Raw genomic sequence first — 20,836 nt, 5'->3', positions numbered from 1 at the left:
GTTGGAAGAGATCATTTAGATGGGGATGTTTTGACTGAGACTTCCACTCTAACTGGTTGTGATGCTTCAGGCCAGTTTAAAATCGAATTCCATTATGTTGCATTCCAGGTATCTGCTCATCTGAAACTTCAAGAGAAAGATGAAGGAAGAAGAGAAATGGTATGTACACTATCCATCAAACTGAGGATTTTGGGGGTTGTCAAAGAGGTCTGTGAAGTGAGCTCTGTAAAGCTGACAATTTTTATCTAACAACGAATTGCATTGGACTTGTAATGATAGAATAAATCATAACCTCAAAGTTGACAGGTATCATTATGAGTGAATGCATAGTACTGACTGTATGAAAGTTGCTTTCAGTGTGCCTGAAGCTGACACTGAGAAGATAATTGCAAAAGATCTAGTGACATGAATTCACGGGTTTTGTAGGATATCTTTTATTGTCCCTTAACACTTAGATTCTCTTACATGCAGGTCAGAGGGCTCAGGCATTCTTGTGTGTGGTGACATAAATCAGACATGTCTGGCAATAGTGATTGTAGGCCAGCTGCAAAGTTCACCTTTCCAAGGTTTAATGAAAAATTCAGTAGTTCTTGCAACTGCTGCAGAAATTTCTGTGCTCATGTCTGAAATCTTTGATCATTTTGGCTGTGCTGGTCAGCGGTGAGATATTGTTCAACTGGGCAGGCTAATGAAATTGCAGTTAAGATACAGGCTAATGTATTTTGAATCTGTTTTAAGTGACCAAGGTTTGGACAAGTAAGAAACCAGGCTAAAACACGCGTGTATCTTTTCAAAAACACTGGGGATGAGTTGCACAATTTATTCTTGCACATTTGCTGTATTGTCTAGCTGTGTCTAACATATGACTTTCCAGAGTGGGAGAGAAGCCAAGGTGGTGGTTTTTGGCTGGTGGAGGTTTAGGAGCCAAGGTGGAGGTTTATAACTTAGCTGGATGTGCACTAAGTGTGCTCCTCTCAGCCACCTGACTGCCATGATTCCTCCCCATCACAGTGCTGTCTTTTTAAAGAAAATACCTTGGAGGTGTGCAGCTAGACAAAAAGGCTTCTGACAGGTTAGCTTGTGCATGAGATGGCTTTCTCAGCTGAATTTGGTTACCTCACTTATACTTCCAAGGGTAGGAAATATAACCTTTCTCCACATTTATTCTGCACTTCAAAAATCTAGGCTTGTGTATACCTAGGGCTACTCCGCGCTCAGGTGTCTGTGCTTGGGTGGAGTTAGCAGGAAATGCTGAAGCATATGGGAGGAACAGTTCAGTGCCACAAGGTGTGTTTCAAAACAATATATAGCTAGAAATTTTACGCCTGCAGCTTAAAATCAAAAATCACGGCACTGATGAACGTAGAGATGATTTGCATTGCTGAGAGATTCGTTAAAATTGAAACTGTAGCTCAGAGGGTGTTTGGAAATGTTTTTGCTGGCTTCAAACTATGTTTCAATCCAGTGTAAGACAACACCAACAAGGAGATGGTAATTATTCTCTTGTAGACTGCCTCCTCAAGGCATAAGCCTCAGTAATTTGAGTTATGCTGAGTGCTAGTGGGGATTATGCAATAACAAGGCCCATGGCTAAAACTGAGACTTAGCTTCCAAGAAAGCTGGCTGCTCCTTCTACCTTCATTGTGGACTTGTATGTTACTCTGTACAGTTTTTTTTCCCCTGTAAAGTTCAAGTTTGGGGTTTTCCATGGCTTTTCAGAGTACTTTATTTTTGCAAAGATAAAGAGGGATCAGTTTTTCATTACAGTGCATTTTGTGCTCCCGAAGTCATACACTGAGGAGACCCTCCTTGGGCAAATTTGGAAATGGTGCAGGTGACTGGAAGAAGCCACCTTACAGGACTCAACTGAAATAGAATCAGAGAATCATAGAACTGTTTGGGTTGGAAGGGACTTTAAAGATCAACACCCTACCATGGGGCAGGGACACCTCGCACTAGACCAGCTTGCTCAAAGTGCCATCCAACCTGGCCTTGAACACCTCCAGGGATGGGGCATCCACAGCTTCTCCTGGCAAAAGATAAAAGTCTGCAGAAGGAAGTAGGAGATGAGCATATCTGATTGAGGCCTGACCTTGACTTGTTGGACTTGCGTATCTCAGAGGAGTACCTTATTCTAGTAAAAGATGCCTCTGGCCATAGCTGGCATTTCTAAGCAGAAGTTTAGTTTATTAAGGAAAGGGTGAAACCACTTCTATCCTGTCTGGAGAAAAGTGTATCCATTGCCTACAACATGAAAATTATGGCAACTTCAAGGGTAGGGCATAACTTCCTTTTGTCCTTACTTATGTCCTAATTGGAACATTATAAATCTCTTCAATCTCAGAGAATATGTGGAAATCGGGAAGAACTGCAGAGAGGGAAGCATACATGAATCAGCATATGTTTGATAGGTTAGGATTGCTTTGATTCTGTCAAGTACTTTTTTCATAATAAGCCAAAGATACTTTTTTAATTGGCTAAAATGTCTATGTTTAGAAACAGCTGTTACTTTTTTTGTACTTTGAAAGTCTTAATTCATTTGCACTTAGTAAGTTGGGCTATGCAAGCTAATTCAGTTGTCATACTGTCAGTGTAACTACAAACAGCTCTTTGAGGAAAAGACTGTGTTGTATGTATTTATACGACAACTGTTAGAAGGGTACTCGTTTTAGTGATACTGGCCTGTACTGGAATAAATCATTCATTTTATTGCTGTAAATTGTAAGGTAAATGTTTATCGTAGATAAATTTTATGAATTTATGCACTTGTGTTATCAGGATTACAGATGCTTGTTTAAAACAGTCAGGGACAAATGAAAAATGTCCAGTGAACTATACTTTATATTTCTAGTTGGTTTATCTTGTGCTGCCCATGTTCTGTTCACCCTGTCTAGAGTTGAAGAGGAGGTAGTTGAGTTCTTCTCTCTGAGACTGAGGGTTGGTGAGTTTTGTTTTTTCCCTTCTTGTGACTAAGAGAGGTAGCTCCCAAAAATCAAATCAGGACAAGTGACTATGATTTTATTCTATCATACTATTAGGAGGAAATTCTTCACTCAGAGGGTGGTGAGTCACTGGCACAGGTTGTCCAGAGAAGCTGTGGATGCCCCATTCCTGGAGGTGCTCAAGGCCAGGCTGGATGGGGCTTTGGGCAACCTGGTCTGGTGGGAGGTGTCCCTGCCCGTGGGAGATGTCCCTGCCCATGGCAGGGGGATTGGAACTAGATGATCTTTAAGGTCCCTTCCAACCCGAGCCATTCTGCGATTCATTCTACGATTCTAAGTGATTGGTCTGACCAGTCTTTACGATGTTAATGGCCCTGTCTGGAAAACTGCCTCCACCCAAACATTACTTCAGAAAATAAAAATACTCCTTCTCCTATGCTTTGATGAAGTGTTACATATCTGTGCTTCCTTTCTGCTCTTTAAGCGGTTATTTTATTAATTGCATGAGCAATACGGCAATGTAGCTTGGATTCAGCCATTTTTATGTTTGTGTTGTACTGATGCCATAGAGCTGTTTTGCTCATACAGGGCTACAAGGTCAGATCTACAATCACTGAAACAGAAAAACTCAATAGCAGCTGGGATTGTTCTTTTCTTCCAAAGACCCTGGGACAAACTGTGCCATTCCTGAAGCTGTGCCTTGAGGAAATCCCAAACATCTGAGAGTATGTGTGACAGCTGAATTGGCTCTGAGGAGAATGAAAGTGCTTATAATCAATGGCCACACTTTAAAGAGTAGACTTTGAAGAACAGATATGAGAAGAGGTCATGACTCTATAGAAACTACTGATTTGTGTTATATATTTCCATTCCCTTGTAAATACAGACTAGAAGTTCTAATGAGAGAAACTTGTTGGTCTTGCTGTATAATGAGTTCACATACTGCAAAGGTTTTTTTTGATATCTATGGTGTATCCAAGAGATACTATAAAAGAACTGATTTCCACTCCATTTTCACAGGAAAGACTTTCTACTGAGATTGGTCATGTAGGAGAGACAAGTAGAATTCTGGTCAAAATGTTAAGTGCTAGGCAGTTAAGCCCCACTGAATCTAACAAATGTTTAAGACCCACCTTTCCTGCGTTATATAGAAATAGGCTTAGGTAGGTATACAGAAATAGTCAAGAGCTAGTTTACATTCACCATGAAAATCAGTGATACATTAAAGAGGCTCTTCTTTTCTGCTAACAAAAGAAATGACACACTTTTTTGTGTTTCCTCTAGGTAAAGGAAATATTGACAGCCCTCGGTTTGCTAACGTGCGCCAATACAAGGACTGGAAGTCTTTCTGGAGGCCAGAGAAAGCGTCTTGCCATTGCTTTGGAGCTGGTGAACAATCCTCCTGTCATGTTTTTTGATGAACCAACCAGGTATTTCAAGGCCAAAAAATAAAGACTGAACAATACTGCTTTATGTGGTAGAACAGTGCTGCAGAAAGGTTATTCACCTCTAAGTCCTTGGAAAAGGCTCGTTTTGTATTGCCTGCAAGTGCTGAGGAAGGCCCAAAGAAATCCTGTGGTTTGGGTACTTAGTGTCTGTGTCACTGCTGTAACCAACAGACCATGGGACTATACATAGTATTTAAGGGAGACATAAACTGAAACAAGAAGGGAAAGAGAGAACTAATTGTTTTCAGATTGTGGCACGTGAATTTTCTCTTTCAAGCAAAGATAGCTTGAATATAAGCATTTTGAAGACTGACTTTTAGTAATCAATATAGCATATTTAGGATCAAATTCAGTGATCAGTTTTGGAGGAGGCTGGGAGAGCTATGGATATGTATCTGTTCATTAAAGTTGGGCACATTTAAATCTGTAGTCCTAAAATGTAGAAATCCCTTAAGGCAGCTTTGAGAATACTCTTATTTTTCATTTTTGGGCATGCTTCCAACTTAATTAAAAGACTGGTGGAGAAATACAAGCATAACGTTGGCATATGATAAAATAAAACTGCTACAGAGAGAATTTATGAAAAGATAATAGTGAGAAACTGAAGTATTGAATACATACATGTATGCTAGTTCTAAGTGGTATCTACGGACCCACGGATAACAAACTTCTTTCCTTTCATTCAGCGGCTTGGATAGTGCATCATGTTTTCAGGTTGTCTCGCTGATGAAGGCTTTAGCTCAGGGTGGCCGGTCCATCATCTGCACGATTCACCAGCCCAGTGCTAAACTGTTTGAGTTGTTTGATCAGGTATTATTCTCAAAATTATTTTCAAACTCTTTCTCTTTATGCATGGTAAATAAATTAATTAAATTAATTGGAGAAAAATATACTTTTTGATTATGGCTTTTCTTCTGCCTGTTTCCATTATTTAAATGCAATGTTTTTAAAGAATCTGGCTGATGTGTTTGTGAAATCATAATTATCACACTTGCAATTTTTATACCTTCACCTACTGCTGTTTCTGGGCACAGGGCTGTTGGTAAAGTAAATGAGAGATAATTTGAGAGCGAGAGGACTTTAGTACAAATGTCTGCAATGTTGCTAGTACATGTTCTCATCCTGGCTACACAGGTGCAAATTCAGAAGAGATTATTCATGTGAAATAATAACTGAAGTCAGTTGGAGATGTTTTCTCCCACCTGACGTAGTGTGGACCATGAATGTTTAGGTTAGATTTAAATTTACGTTAATCTTGTTAGGAGACCTAGATTAGAGCCGTGAGAGCTAAGAGAAAACCTACTATACCATAGGTGAACAAATTTGCAGATTATGAGTCTGGCAAGGGAGCTTATTTAAAGTCAATAGCATGGCTAAAAGTTAGAATAATCAAGCTATTTCCTATTGCTGTGCTGTTCCACCTCTCCTTCCATTCCTACATTCACCAGCTTTGTCTCCCAGCCAAAAATATCCATAATGTATGGAAATTAGATGGCTTGTTTATAGAGTTTCTTGCCTATTTTCAGCATGTGTCTAAGGCTTGAATTAGTCTGTTTCTAAGTTAATGCTCTTTGAGTCCTAGAGGGAATGTTTGCAGAATTCAAATCTCAAGCATTTCATTTTCCATTAGTTGTAATTACGTGCAAAAGTAATACCAAGTGATGACAAATGCTCCCAAGGTGTTTTTCGCACAGGGCCAACAGGCTTTCATTAGGTTCATGGATTGCTGTCATACAGATGGCATGTTCAGATATTATGATACGATTTCATGTTTTCCATGTTTCTTTATCTTTTCTTTTCTTTGCCTTGCGTTTCAGCTCTATGTTTTAAGTCAAGGTCAATGCATTTACCGTGGCAAAGTATTAAATCTAGTCCCATACCTGAGAGATTTGGGGTTGAATTGCCCAACCTACCACAATCCAGCAGATTTTGGTAAGGAAAATCTGAATAATTTGTTCTATTTGTTTTGCATTTGATAAGTACCTTCTTGGTAATGGAACCATGATGTGCTTACACTTTTGTACATACATATACGTCTGTGTACATACATGTACCAAAATTTGAAATAGAATTAATCAGATTTTTTCTAAGCAATTTGAGTGCCATCTAGTGGTAGAATTTGGTGAATATTTTTCTCTTATGGAAGTCCAGGTCCATGAAATAAAAGACAAAACATATTGTTTTGTTTAATAGGAATGAATCTTAGTGGTTTTTCAGAGCGAGTCCAGTATTTATGCTTTTTGAGTTTTGTTTTGTTTTTTTTCATGAACAATAGCACTGTAGTATCATACAGCTGATAAAATTGAGATTCTTTTTCATTGTTCTTTCTTAATTCCAAAGACACAGTAAAGACCATAAAATGTACCTTTGTCACTTTTGACTACCAATACTGCTGTATTCACTGTCTTTCCTCTAAAACGGTTCATTTAACTACCAGAATGAAGAGAACTCACTGAATAGTTTTGGAAAAATATGTTTAAATTATATATATATACATAAAAAATTGCATGCGGATTAGAGCCTGTTTTCAACAAAATTCACGTTTCTGTCAATGCTACAGAATCAAAGGAACCTAACAATGAAGCCTATAACTAATCAGTAGGATAAACCACTAACTTGCCTTTTGATTTGTGTAGTTATGGAAGTTGCATCAGGTGAATATGGAGACCAGAACAGCCGGCTGGTAAGGGCAGTACGGGAGAGGATATGTGACACAGACTACAAGAGAGATGGTGGTGGTGAGAATGAGTTGAATCCCTTCCTCTGGCACCGGCCCTCTGAAGAGGTATTGTGTATATCACGAGTAACGGGTATGGCTTGAGGTTGGAGAGGGAGGAAGAGAATTTAAAATCCTCAGTCAATGGAGGAGGTTTCTGGGCTCATTCAGCTGATGAGAATGGGTTTTTGTGAAAGAAAACTAAGCAAGATACTGCAAAGAAAGAAGTTTATTCTTTCTTGTGTTTCCGCAGGATTCCTCATCCACAGAAGGCTGCCACAGCTTCTCCGCCAGCTGCCTAACCCAGTTCTGTATCCTCTTCAAAAGAACTTTTCTCACCATCATGAGGGATTCAGTAAGACTGCTTTTGTAATATTTTTGTAGCCTAAAGATCTATTCAGTTGATTCTGAGGCAGTATAATACACCTTCAAGGCATATAATACACCTGTCCACAGACCATGCATGAAGATTGACACAGAACTTCAAAGTAAAGAGACTGATCTTTCAGCCTTGCTATTAATTGTACCACCTTAATTGTGAATCACTTTTTTCTTCAGTGGAACTGAGAAGCATCTGGGCTAAAACCCCAAAGCTTAAATCCTCTCTGTACTGGCAAATCCCTCATACAATCATTTTTCCTAGTAAAAAGTGAGCCTGAAGTTGTACTGGTATGTCACAAAATTAGTCTCTTCAGAGAATTCAGGATGGCAGATACACAGTTTCAGTGTAATGTAAAGTTAATGCTTAAAATCTTTCTCTTTCCTGGTGAAACAGAAAATGGATAAATAAAAAATTTGTTTCTCTGAAAGGGAAATATTTCAGTTTTCATACATTTAAAATCAAAATAGAGTAAGTATCATAAAGAAAATCGTCATTCCCAAGGGAAAAAAAAGTATATATTTTTCACCTTTTTCCTAAAAATAAATACCCTCCTTCAGAATCCCTAAACCTGCAGTTTTCATGCAAGTTCATTAAATGTTTTGGGTGGCTAGTCTACATTAACAAAATGCAATGGGCCTTTCTTTTTTCCACTCAGGGAAGTTTTGCTTATTTTTGAAGTTTTTCTTGTTTGTGAATTCAAGAGATGGGAGTGCTTACACTGTCTGAATGTTACTGCTTTGAAAGATCCTCCAGATAGGGTTATTTCTTCATTAACAAGCGTGAATTAAAGAGATGAGCTTCCTCAAATAGACCTTACATGCACGCTTGTCCAAGGGACTCGTGAGTATTCAGTATCGTTGGCCCAGTGCTTTTCTAGTTGCCAAATTCGCACTTTAATAAACCCGAAGAGGGTTTGTTTGCTGCTTTCCTGTGGTTTGGAAGGTTTTCGGTGCTTTACATGATGGGGGAGAAAAGGCAATATACGCATTAATATATGCATTAATGTGACATACCTGTCCTTAAGAAAGGGGAAGGCCAGACAATGAGGTGTTTTGGAACTCCAAAGTAGTTGAGCCACGTGGAGCTCAGCATGAGTGAGTTACCCTTGCAGTAGGGTGAGTTTGGCTTCACCAAGCTCCAGGTGCTGCAGCTACGCTGCTCTTGCCCCTCACCTAGTGAGGTATCCCTTTAGGACACTACCATTTATATGTATCCCAGAGGTGTACAAATCCAAAACGTGGATCATACAAGCCTCTCCTCATCTCCACCAGGGGAAACTGTAGCTTATTTTCAGATGCATAGGTGGAAGAATAACATTGTTTATAAGATTTTTTTTTGTGCTCAGCTGTAAAGACTTGCAGTTGTTCCACAGTTAATCGTCTTTTGTTGGTCCATACTTCTTGTAGGAGTATTGTATTGCAGAGAAGACACAAAAGGCTTATTTATGCCAGATTAAGTTAATTTGGTCTATATATGCCCCAAATAACTCTTCTGCCTCCCTTGACGGTCTCTTCTGCTCAGAGACATTCATGTTTTTGTCAAAAAGAAAGTCTGCTTCCCCTGATGAATGAGGGCCAATGGCTCAATGACATTGTCTGACACTAAGATTTCAGATTGCAGCATTTGCAGTTTGTGCTTTTGTTTACAGGAAGAAAGTTTGTGCAGTAATAGCCTTGGGTCTGATTCACATTGGCAAGTTCATTACCATCAGCTTCCCATAGCTGAGGACCAGTATGCTAGTAGAAAATGAACATTTCTACATATGTTCTTCTGGATATAATTACTGTTTTTCTGCAAGCTGTGCTTCTGATTTTGGTGATATTGCCATTGTTTTTGAACATAGACTTTCTGATCAGAGATACTTCTGTTTCCTTGCTTGTAGGTCCTGACGCACTTGCGTATCACCTCACACATTGGAATTGGCCTGCTCATTGGCTTGCTCTACTTAGGCATTGGCAATGAAGCTAAGAAAGTCCTCAGCAATTCCGGCTTCCTCTTTTTTTCCATGTTGTTTCTTATGTTTGCTGCGCTCATGCCAACTGTCCTTACATGTGAGTACCAGTCATTAACAGTCATGCTGTTAAATTAAAGGATGAGGAGGTTGCAGCAGGTTGAGAGGGAGTTGTATCTGTTACATGTAAGGTCACATTTGACTTGTGCTTCCACTTCTAAAACAGGTATCGGGGTAAATCTTGCACTTAACTAGCTGCTGTGTAGAAGTCAAAAGAGAGACTTCTCTCCACAGTTCTGCCAGTGTTTCTCAACCCTCACCGTCCAATGTTACAATCCTGGACTGGGATTTCCCCTTTTCCTAAGGAGCCAGTGGATCTCTGCTTTGTCAGGATCTTGTGCTTTACTCTTAGAGAAACTCTCTAGGACTTCTAAATCATGACTACTGCATGAAATCAGCACAATCTTGTGGTATCAGAAACAAACTCCTGCAGTATGGACTGCTCCCTACTTCTTAGGGGAGTGCTGTTACTTTGTATTCCCTGTTGGACCAAAATGAATAACCAAGTCCCTCATGCTTTGAAAACATTTTTCCTTCAAAAGCCTCTTTGAGAAAAGTTCAGATCATTTGAGTAACCTCATGCATACTCTAAACAATGAGCAAGTCTCAGGGCTGACATCTTACATTTTGTGACAAATAATTGAAACTATTTCTGGTCTGTCAAAGGCCTTAGAGTTACAGTCTTACTGTGGGACTACAGCAGTTAAGGATTAGGTATGGATTATGTTGTTATTATATTATATTATTAGATATTATGTGCAAGAATATTACACATTGACAACCTAGCTTACAAAACTGTATTCTCTGTAGTTCCTCTTGAGATGGGAGTATTTCTGAGAGAGCATCTGAACTACTGGTACAGCCTGAAAGCCTACTATCTTGCCAAAACGATGGCGGATGTTCCTTTTCAGGTATATGCTCTATTTTTCAATAAAACAAGAATCTTTTAAATTCATGGCAAGTCCACTTGCTGAGATCAGTAATAGTATTTTATCCATTTGAATGGTGGTAAAAACTGTTCATATATATGTGCTGAATCTTCAGTTCCAAATCAGATGCACATGGATAACAGTATGCCCAGACCTGACCCAACATTTTTTGAATAAACACATTACTATCTGTGGTTTTGTGCAGAAGGGGAATCGTAAAGGACTGCAAGTGAATGGGATCTGCTTTCTAATACTGAAGTAGTATGATAAATATCCCAGTCTGTGGCAGATGCATTCATTCTCCTCAGCTGAATGCCATGCCTGTCATGTACCATGCGAAGCCTGAGAGCTCCGAGTTAACTGGAACTCACTACATTTTTATCTTATTGAGAGTGAGCGAATGTTTGGCTTCAATGGACTAACTACAAGTGTATCTCCTTGCAGATCATGTTTCCTGTAGCTTACTGCAGCATCGTCTACTGGATGACTTCGCAGCCATCTGATGCACTCCGATTTGTCCTCTTTGCAGCCTTGGGAACCATGACATCCCTGGTGGCACAGTCACTAGGTCTTCTCATCGGTGCAGCCTCTACATCCCTCCAGGTACTTAATGGTGTTTTGTGACCTCTCAGAAATCCTGCAGTCTCCTAGTACTGACTGTTTACCGTGACTGCTGCTTTGTCAACAAGACATTTATTAAGATATAACAGGCAAAACATTTTCTTGGTCTGGCAGAGCTATTTGATGCTTCTCGCAACCATCAACTTTAAGAGTGTGAACACCCACTGGATGCGAGGCCGTGAAATTCCTTCCCCATATGAATGGGGCTGTGCTTGCTTGAGTGAATTGTCACTTGCTATTTATCCCTGGCTGAGCAGGTCCTAAAAACTGCAGTACTGATGCATTTGCATGCATCTACAAAGTAGAGGTAGGCCATGAAGATCAGCAGCTCAGTATGGGGTCCTTCCATGTACATACAAGAAAGTTGCAGGAGGCAAGGTGGAAAAAGGATTGCCCAGAAACTAAACCTCTGCAGAGGGAGGGCAGGAAGCAGCTGTCGGTTTGACTGCTGCAGTGGAAGCTGGCCACCGTTCTGCTTCCTGGCAGGAAGGCTGGTGAAGTGATAATTCACAGCAGAACTGTTTTGTGGTGCCTGTGGTAATAGATGTTATTGACATTAATAGGCACTGATACTATAATTTTTCTGCAGTAGAAGTCTTGATTCCCTCTCTGTGCCACCCTCTGGAATTAAGCATAGCCCTGTGCTGTGACCCCTGTTTGTCTGCTCTACCCAGAGATACTCGCATGGCCTATTGCCCTAGAGGAGATGTAGAGAAAAGAGGCTGGAGATGGGCCAAGATCTGTCTACCCCACCAAAGCCACCCAACTGGATACAATCCTCTTCATCAAATTTTAGTACCAGTTGACGCTTCTGTGCATGTGGGGTCAATGAGAAGGGAACTGTGTGTGCCTGCAGCGGGGAGTGAGTGAGGAAGAATAATATTTAGGAAGATGGGTCTCACGCACGGGGCATGCAAGGGAATGCCAGTGCCCATCTTGCTCAGTAAATTCTTGGTGGGTCCAAGTGTCTCAAAGATCCCAGCACAGCAGTGTGGTCAACTAGGAGCAAGGTTTAGGAAGAGAAGAGGGACCCCTTTTTCTCCACTAACCATCTAACCTCCTCACTAAGAAACCTTGTCCAAAAAAATAAGTAATTTCTTGCTATTTGGAACTGTGATAATTTGGGGGAGTAGCGTTTTCAGAAGGACTCGAGTGGCATCACTCCCAGCTGTCTAAGAGAGGAGATTTTCACTGACTTACTTGGTTTGGCACAGAACAGAGGATTTCCTAAGGAAAGTGCTTTTAAAAAAAATATTTTCTCAGTTGAGGTCAGATGAAAGAGCAAGGTTTTTTTTGTTTGTTTGTTTTCTCTGTCTCTCTTGGCAATAGACTGTCTATTCCTTCTCTCCCCAGGTGGCCACTTTTGTGGGGCCAGTTACTGCCATCCCAGTGCTTCTGTTCTCTGGGTTTTTTGTCAGCTTTGATACCATCCCAACATACCTCCAGTGGATGTCCTACATTTCCTATGTCAGGTACTGCTAGGGGGGCCATTAACCTCCCATTTTGGAAATGCTGTTTGTTTTATTTTGTTTGCCTGTTTGGTTATTTTGGGTGCCAAGGAAACTATGTTCAGAGGATGTTTCTTTAAAGTATACATGAATATGATGTAAATGAATACCACATTATCTCAACGTCATTTTATTTGTGTATGATGTGAAATAAACTGGAACATTCAGTACAGATCATCAGCCACAAGGCTGTGTAAGTTCCATTAAATTAAATGGAATTACACAGCATTCAAATCTCCTTGGATTTTGGAACAGTGGATTTGTGAAATAATAGGAACAGTATGCCCAAATGAAAAATTGATGCCAGCGCCTCATTTTGGAAGAAAATGTTGTATAAATCACTGCAGTATCCTAGATGGACTTGTTGGATGAAGATTTGATTTCTTTAAATTTTGCAGTAGTACTGCCATGAAAAGCTTGGGGTTTTTTGTTATCTCTAATCTGAACTGTTGGCATTGAAAGCACAGGCACCTTATATGCTATCTGTGTCAGTCACACTCCTTGTCTGAGATAGTAGTCTCAAGATGTGGTGACTGCCATCAGGAAGCCTCTGGAGGCTAGCATGGTGGGCTAGTTTAGTCGAGATCCCTGAATGTTTGTGGTTGAAATTAGATAAGATGAATTCCTGTGGTGATGGTGGATGGGTTTTTTTTGGAATGAAATTAAATGATTAGGAAGTGCATGTTGCCCAAGGAGCTAAAATGGCTTCTTGTAAACAGTTCTTGGACTATCATTTTGTATATTGCTCATGTACTTGCAGGACCACTTTAGTATGAGGAAATAGGTTCCTAGGTGGTTCCTCCTTTGCCCACCCTCCTTTTCCCCACCCTGCCTGAGCTGCACTATTACTAAGAAAACCCAAGCTAAAATATCTTCTTGTTTGACAAGTGAGGTCTTATACAGAGACCAAACAATGATTGAGAGACTACAGCCCCCCCAAATTAGTAGCTAGAATTCAAGCTGAGGCCTTTAGCCATTGTCTAGCCTGTGTGGGGTCTCCTGGAGCTGGAGGGAGCTATCATAGGTGTGGGAACCGTGATACTGTATCTGCTAGCAAAGTCAGATCCTAAGCACACCCAGTCCTAGGGGAGACGTGGGAACTGTGCAATATTAATTAGTGAAACTACAGTGAACAGAAGGTAAGAGAAGAGACATTCTAGATAGATGCCGGTTTTAATATATTCTGACTTCAAACCGTAATTGTATCCCCCTTGCTTAGCTTTAAAAATGGAATTAATAATGTCACTTTTAAAAGCGGAGTTTGTGAGTGTGAGCTGAAATTAGTCTGCTTTGTATTTTAACGTTTTACTTTTGAGAAATTGCACTATACGCTAACTGGAAGCAGTTCAAGGCAAAACTTCTGTCGTTGTTCAATCTCAAGTAAAATGCCAGCGGCATGTCATCTGCTTGATTGTAATAGGGATAGAATTTACCTTGAGGCATGTCAGAACGATACTGAACCCCTCAGTGTTTCCAGCCAAGCTCTCAGAGAGAGTGTATTGCTGATGGACTACTTCTAAACCAATCATCAACATTTCGCTTTATAACCCATCCTTCTTCTTTCCAGATATGGCTTCGAAGGAGTAATTCTCTCCATCTATGGACTGGATCGAGAAGACCTGCATTGTGACAAAGACGACACTTGCCATTTTCAAAAATCAGAGGCCATTCTGAGAGAACTGGATGTCGAAAATGCCAAACTTTACCTGGACTTCATCGTTCTTGGAATTTTCTTCATCTCTCTGCGCCTAATTGCCTATTTTGTTCTCAGATACAAAATCCGAGCAGAGAGGTAAAGGAAAAATGGCTAAAATGATAGAGTAGGAAGATCTTTAGACATGCAATAGAGGGCTCTTGACATTGTCTCACTGTGGCAGGCCCGTCTCCAGTGCCCAGCTAGATGCTGTTATGACCTAGCCCATAGAGAACCACATTGGGATAGAGGACATATAGTGTTAAGCCAATCAGTCCAGCTGGGTTGGGTCATGTTTTTATTACACTTTCTAGCTTTAACTAGGAAGAAGAAATAGAAGGGAATTTTACAACACAGAATATCGATACTGAGACAGTGTAACTGTAATAAAAAAAAAAAAATGGTTGTAGGAAATTTCCTTATGAAAACCAATCATGCGACATGGTAATACTAGTCCTGGTAGCCAGAATTGTATAATGTCATTATAAGTGACAAGGTAATGAGATGCAAAATGGGGAATGCAAAGAAAATAGGATTCTCTCATCTTTTTAAATTCAGAGTTTCATCTTTGCAGTTTTATATGTATTATTTTGCAGTTATTTTCCACAGAACTACCCCTTCTGGCCAAAAGTCTGTAAATGTAATAATTAATAAGGAAAAGATACCTTTTTAACATTGACACTTTTTAAAAACAAAAAAAAAAATCTATAATTATTCAAGTCATTATTTTTGTTTGTGTCTAAATTTAGAATTTTGGTGCTTTACTTGTCGAGCTGGTCTCATATCTGAAAATCTTAATGTTAGGAGGAAAAGGCAGATTCGGAGTCTGCACTGAACCTGTGGTCTGTATGTGGAAGCAACAATAGATAGCACAGACATATTCAAGCTACTGCTGAATGATTGAAAATATATTATTTGCAGTGTCTTTTAAATCCTAAATGTTTGTTGTATTGAAAATACTGACTCTGCTCATTATCCGTTTGATCTACCTCTCGTGAATGAAAAGATCAAAGCACTCCAATGCTCTTTTTTTCTTAAATTATGAAAGCAGAATCTATCCCTAAAGCCTGAGCAAGGTCTATCCACAGCTCAAAGCTTGGGGCATGGTGTTAAACCACTAGTGACTGCCTCCTGCGGCAGCATTTAAAATACCTGTAACCCACTACCTGTAGGAGTCTCCTCAAAATATGCAAAGGGCCTTGTAATATTGCAGGGTTAATTATACCAAGCAGTTCTGTTCTCATCCCGATGTCTACATGTGTGACATGGGAATTAACACCGGTGAAACCATTGCAAGAGGCATGCATTTGTTCTGCATATCTCACCTTTGTAAACTTGGCAGGGGAAATTTTGACTCCAAGTCAATGTGAATTTTGTCACTGATTTTCCCGGGTTTGGATTGGCAACCCAGAATGACAGCATGGGACCAATGCCCATGTTGGACATCCTGGTAAACACCTGTGTGAATTCCACTACCTTCTGCAGTTACTGTGCGTTTTACCTTAGTGTCACAGACATCCAAACCAGAAGTACGCGTTCTATAAATGCATTATTCCTATCGGGACACTGAGGTCTTGTAGATCGGAAGCAGCTCGGTGACAGCAAACCACTCAGGAGCTCAGCAACTCGTGACAGACTAGTTGAAGAGAGAGACCTTGTGCATCTGCTGGCCACCAACAGTCACAGCTCACAGTCTGGCTTTGAGGACTCCATGACCACATCTAAATTAGCAAACTAAATAGTTCCAGGGCCTGGTCTCTGTTCTTTAGGCTAGATTTCACAGTCTGCCTTTGTCTGTCCTGTTAATCCTCAGACAGCTGGGGCTACCAGGAACAAGCCCTGCACTGTACTAACTTTTAAACAGTGCCCAAACACTGTCTGGAAAAGCTCAGGTTGTGCTGAGCCACAGCTCCACTACTTAGCAGTGAAGGCAATTGTTTTCCTGGCCCATGCCCAGGCTCTATTTTATTTGCTGGTACAGACACAGACCGTGCGTATCTATTAAGCTCAGAATGCTTGAATTAAGCCAGTCTTCTAGGCTGAAGTCAGGTCACTTGTATTAGGAAGGTCAGCTGAACTTTCCCTGGAAATAGGTCGATCTGCGAAAATAAGGTCAATCTTTACTGTAAAAACAAACAAACAAAAAAAAAAGGACAAGAAAAACCCTCCTTGTCCAACCTCTCTGCATGTTTTTGTTGCTTTCCCCCCCCCCCCCCCCCCCCCAAAAAATATCCCTGAAGCCTGTAGAGCTTTTATACAGTTCTGCAGCTTTTCCAGGTATATTCACAATCAGGCATGGGCCTCCATGGCTGTCAGATAGGAGAAATTAAGAACTTTGACTATTCTAGGTAATAATCATAACTGTGAACAGTTTTTAAACAAGTCACAAATCCCTTGTTCCCCTGAAATCCCTTGGCACAATGTGCCTTGATTATTTTAAGACTCTCAGAATATTTGTGAGTATTTCAGGTGGTTGCTGTTTGCAAACAGATACAGGACTATGTTTGCCAGATTATTCTTTTGTTGCACACTGCTGGTCCAGCTGTGAGCTAGCTGAGTATTAAAGTGTGCAACATCCACTGCATGAAATAAATTCAGGGTTTGATTTGCTTTTATCAACACCATTTACCAAATAGCACACTGAGGATCTCTTGAAACTTACCAAGTGAAATCACTTTGCTGATAAAACTGGTACTTCACCACTCTCGGCTTAGACAAGGGTATTGCTGTCTCCTCCCAGCTAGACCAATTTAGCAGTAGGAGCTCTTTGGATCCTGTCTTGTTATCTGTGCCTGCTCCTGTGTTTGTAGGCTTATTTTACCTCTTTAGTCTGCAACATTCCTGTACTGTAAGTTTGTATTGCGTTACAGTAGCCAAAAGTCTGGTTCTCCATGGGTGTTCCTAAGAAAATGCATGCTTTGGACTATTTTTGGTCACTCCTTTCTAATTAGATGTGCTTCTTCCCAGCCATCTGCTGGCAGAATTTAGCTGAAAGTTACTATTCTAAGGAACACTTTCAGACTGTAGTATCCCAATAAGGAAATAAATGAATTCTCTTGAAGCCAGCACTAAACATAAATGAGATAATCATTTTTTCCCTCCTTAGTGGTAAAATTAACTGGTATCTCTTGCTGATACTGTGGGACAGAAGTATTTGAAGTCCATCCCAGTTATATTTTCGTATGCTGCAGTCTTTTAACAGAGGCTCAGCCTGGCCTTTCTCCCTTTATATGGAAATAAGTTCTAGCAGGCTAGCATTGAACACGTCCCCATGTTAGTGGACTGAGCTTGCATGTGCTGTGGTGTAAGCAAGCCCATTACCAAGCTCTGGAGGCTTCGTGCTGAGACATAATGAGGCCAGCAGGGTTGTAAAGACTTCAAAACCTCATTTTATATAGCCATATGTAAGTAGCCATAAACTGGTTGAAATCGATGCCATTATCACCATTCAAACCAGGCACAATCTGGCTAAAAATTGCACAAGAGGCACAAAAGTTTTCTGAAGTTCTCTTGAAGACTGACTGTGTGATTTCTGTTGTGATTAGTAGAAGACTTGGGCATTCCCTTGGCTTCCTTGTTTCATTTGGACTTATTTGTTCCTGTTGCTTTGGTTATTACATGCACCAATCAACACTTTATGTGCTTCAGAATTGTTATTTTGGGGGCAGATACTTGCATATAATGTGAAAAACCCTTAAAGTTTTTAGGAGGAATTACTTTTATTTACAATTAAATAAAAGATTTGGAAAGTAGTCTGCACTCATAAGAAATTGAGAAAAATTCATCTTTATGGATCAAAAGGAGTAACAAAAATGTCTTTTAAAAATCTGAATTCTTAATATTTGGAGCCCCAAGTATTTATTTTATCATTACAGGAGAGGAATATATATGCACATTAAAGAAAGAGAGATGGTATAGGTGTAATATAATGAACGCTTGTGTCCAGACACCAGATGCGTCAGATATCTGGGATTTTGATCTACTCTTTTGAACCAGAAATTTCTTTTGAGGGGCAGAAGAGAAGGAAAATCAAGCAGAGATATGAGTGTATATTTTCCTGTGTATTTACTGTTGTTTTGCATAATTGCCTTTGTGTAATTTTGGTAAGGAGAAAGATCTATTTTTTTTTTTTCTTTCTGCACCAGAAATGCTAATCCAGGACTGCTTTGCATACTAAAAATGCCAGTGTTTATTTGTACTTTCCAAAATAAGCAGGAAGAGTTCTTTTTTCAGCATTAACTTTTAACTGAAATACAGTTTTGTTCTTTTGCCTGCTGCTCTGTGATGATTAACTTCAGGAACAATAAAAAAAGGGCAGAGGGAGGGACTTAATGTGCAGTGATTATGATCCTAAACAGAGATCCTCAGAAAATGGGTGCGAGAAGGGTGCAGATGGCATGCGTGCCTCTTCCACATTGCCTCTGCTCACTGAGCTGTAGGTCAGCCCCACTTGGTGGCTCAGTGGGAAGACAGTGACGTGGACCTGTTAAAGGTTGGACTAGGTGATCTTAGAGGTCTTTTCCAACCTAAACGATTCTGTGATTTGAAGAGCAAGGATATTAGAAAACGTCATGGTCATTAAGATATCAGTTATTCTTCTTCCTTTGAGAAATGATCTGAAAATGATCTTTTTGTGTGTGTCCATTTTCCTACCAGAACACCCCGAAAGGGTGCACTTGCTCAGGAATTACTTCCCTTTTGTTCTGTATGGAAAACATTAACAAGGTAGGATAATCACGAAGGCATTTTGAAAAGCTGTTGGGAACTAATCCTAGTATCATGTCCTTTGTAACAGTTTGTGACAGGCCGATCATTGCTGAGCCCATGGCACAGGTCCTACTAATTCTACCCCACCACACTAGAGAGTGCATATATTAATTGCGAGGTCTCACTGAAGTTAATCATGGGCTTTGCTATTCCTGGACTGGGGCAGTAGCATTTTCAGGGATCAACTCCTGCTGTCCTGTTCCTGAATACTTGTTCTCATAATACAGAGATAGTTCACTTGGATCCCACCGAATGTTTTTTATAACCCGGATGCGTATTACAAGTCCAGAAGCTACAGGTTGAGCCTGCAAACATCATGTTTGCTTTCAGTTGTGTGTATGTTAGCACACTTCTCTTTCTGTACACATTTCATACAGATTTTGCAAAAGAGTAATGCTACCTTAGAGCATGAAATCTAGCTTCAATGTTTTCATTATTTTGAAATCTTTTAACGAACCGTAGCTTTACGCAGATGTCGGTTGTAGAAGCTTCTTTTAAGAGTGTTAGGTTTCTATTGAGACTAATTGCAGGAACTGTAAAACAAAGGATGACCAGTCAAAATATTTATCCTTTTGCAAAAGAAATTCCCACAACTTAGCCTGCCAGCCTGCATTCTGTACGTTATTTATGCTTTCAAGGTACATCACGATTTTATCGATCCATTTGCTTTCTTGGGGTTTCTGTACAGCTCTGGCCATGCAAAACAATTGCTCATGTCCTTCTAGCTAGTTACTTGTTGTTGTCTACATGGGTGGTTAAAATGAGCTTCTTGGGACCAGTGCAAAAGGGGTTTGAGGTGAAGCGCTGACTTTTTAGACTTCTTTGAGCTACTGAATACCTCACGGTCTGGATCTGAGGATGTGCTTCTCTCCACTCTTTCAAGAAGAACAAAATCTAAAATGTCTTTTTAAGCAGATTAAAAGATTACATGGAAATCTTTACTTTTAAGGTTGACTTTTTTTTTTTTTAACTTCAGTGACATCTGTGATGTCTTTCTTCTTACCCCATTTTAACTTATTTCTGTAACCCATTTAGCATAATTGTTGCACAAACTTCTTCCTCTTCCTTTAAAAAGCAGCTTTCCCACCACACAAAGTTGTTGAACAATTCTTAAAAATATCGAACAAATGCTCCTAAGTTACAGGATAAATACATGAAATTTAAGGAAAAAGATTATGTGATATATCTGAAAAGAAAACAAGTTCTGCAGTGTAGCCAAACCTTTATGTATGTCAGTAAGCCTTGTGAAATACTTTCTCTGAGTCAGTTGACCTTATTGTGAGATACTACCCTTGAATCTGTAATTGAATTATTTAACATTTGTTCTTTTGTTTTTAAAGCAAGAGTCAATGCAAGTATCATTCTAAATCAGCGTGCTGAAGTGTGCATATTCTGTATATCGAATGTCATTGTTGTCTCTTTTTTCTGTAATGCATTTGCATTACTATGAATCAATTTTATTACGCTTCTCTAGAGACTTTTGCTGCCTGCACGCTGTGATATATTTGCACTGTTGTAGATATATATATACATATATGTAATTATATTATATAAACCATGTCTTTTTCAGGTTGCTTGTTACCTTTGTAGTTAACGCTTACTGGTACAGTGGACCTGAGTAAAAATGTGGGATGTGGGGCATTCTGATGATATACGACAATAATAGAGAAATCTTTGTATATTTCTGTATACTTAATACCCGTAAGAGATTTGTATGTGCATTATTTTCCAAACTAGGGCTTTGTTTTCTGAGAATAGAGACATTTATGATAATGTAACAAAAGAAAAATCAAATAAAGTGTTATTATTTTCAGACAGA

General features: G+C 39.7%; 1 protein-coding gene across 1 annotated transcript in view; it reads left to right on the top strand.

Annotated features, from left to right (window-relative positions):
* Positions 1–20,836, top strand: part of ABCG1 (ATP binding cassette subfamily G member 1) — a 56,085-nt gene extending 35,249 nt beyond the window's left edge. Inside the window, exons 5-15 of the mRNA XM_005030470.5 lie at positions 109–159; positions 4,227–4,372; positions 5,077–5,200; positions 6,208–6,322; positions 7,027–7,175; positions 7,360–7,461; positions 9,371–9,539; positions 10,310–10,410; positions 10,873–11,031; positions 12,403–12,521; positions 14,125–20,836. Of these exons, the coding sequence (XP_005030527.1) occupies positions 109–159; positions 4,227–4,372; positions 5,077–5,200; positions 6,208–6,322; positions 7,027–7,175; positions 7,360–7,461; positions 9,371–9,539; positions 10,310–10,410; positions 10,873–11,031; positions 12,403–12,521; positions 14,125–14,353 (1,464 nt within the window). The 3' untranslated portion in view covers positions 14,354–20,836. The remainder of the gene's footprint in view (positions 1–108; positions 160–4,226; positions 4,373–5,076; positions 5,201–6,207; positions 6,323–7,026; positions 7,176–7,359; positions 7,462–9,370; positions 9,540–10,309; positions 10,411–10,872; positions 11,032–12,402; positions 12,522–14,124) is intronic.

Source organism: Anas platyrhynchos, chromosome 1 (genome assembly GCF_047663525.1).
Source record: "Anas platyrhynchos isolate ZD024472 breed Pekin duck chromosome 1, IASCAAS_PekinDuck_T2T, whole genome shotgun sequence".
Taxonomy (NCBI): Eukaryota; Metazoa; Chordata; class Aves; order Anseriformes; family Anatidae; genus Anas; species Anas platyrhynchos.
Note: the sequence above shows the minus strand (reverse complement) of the source record. Positions and strands in the feature narration are given on the sequence as shown.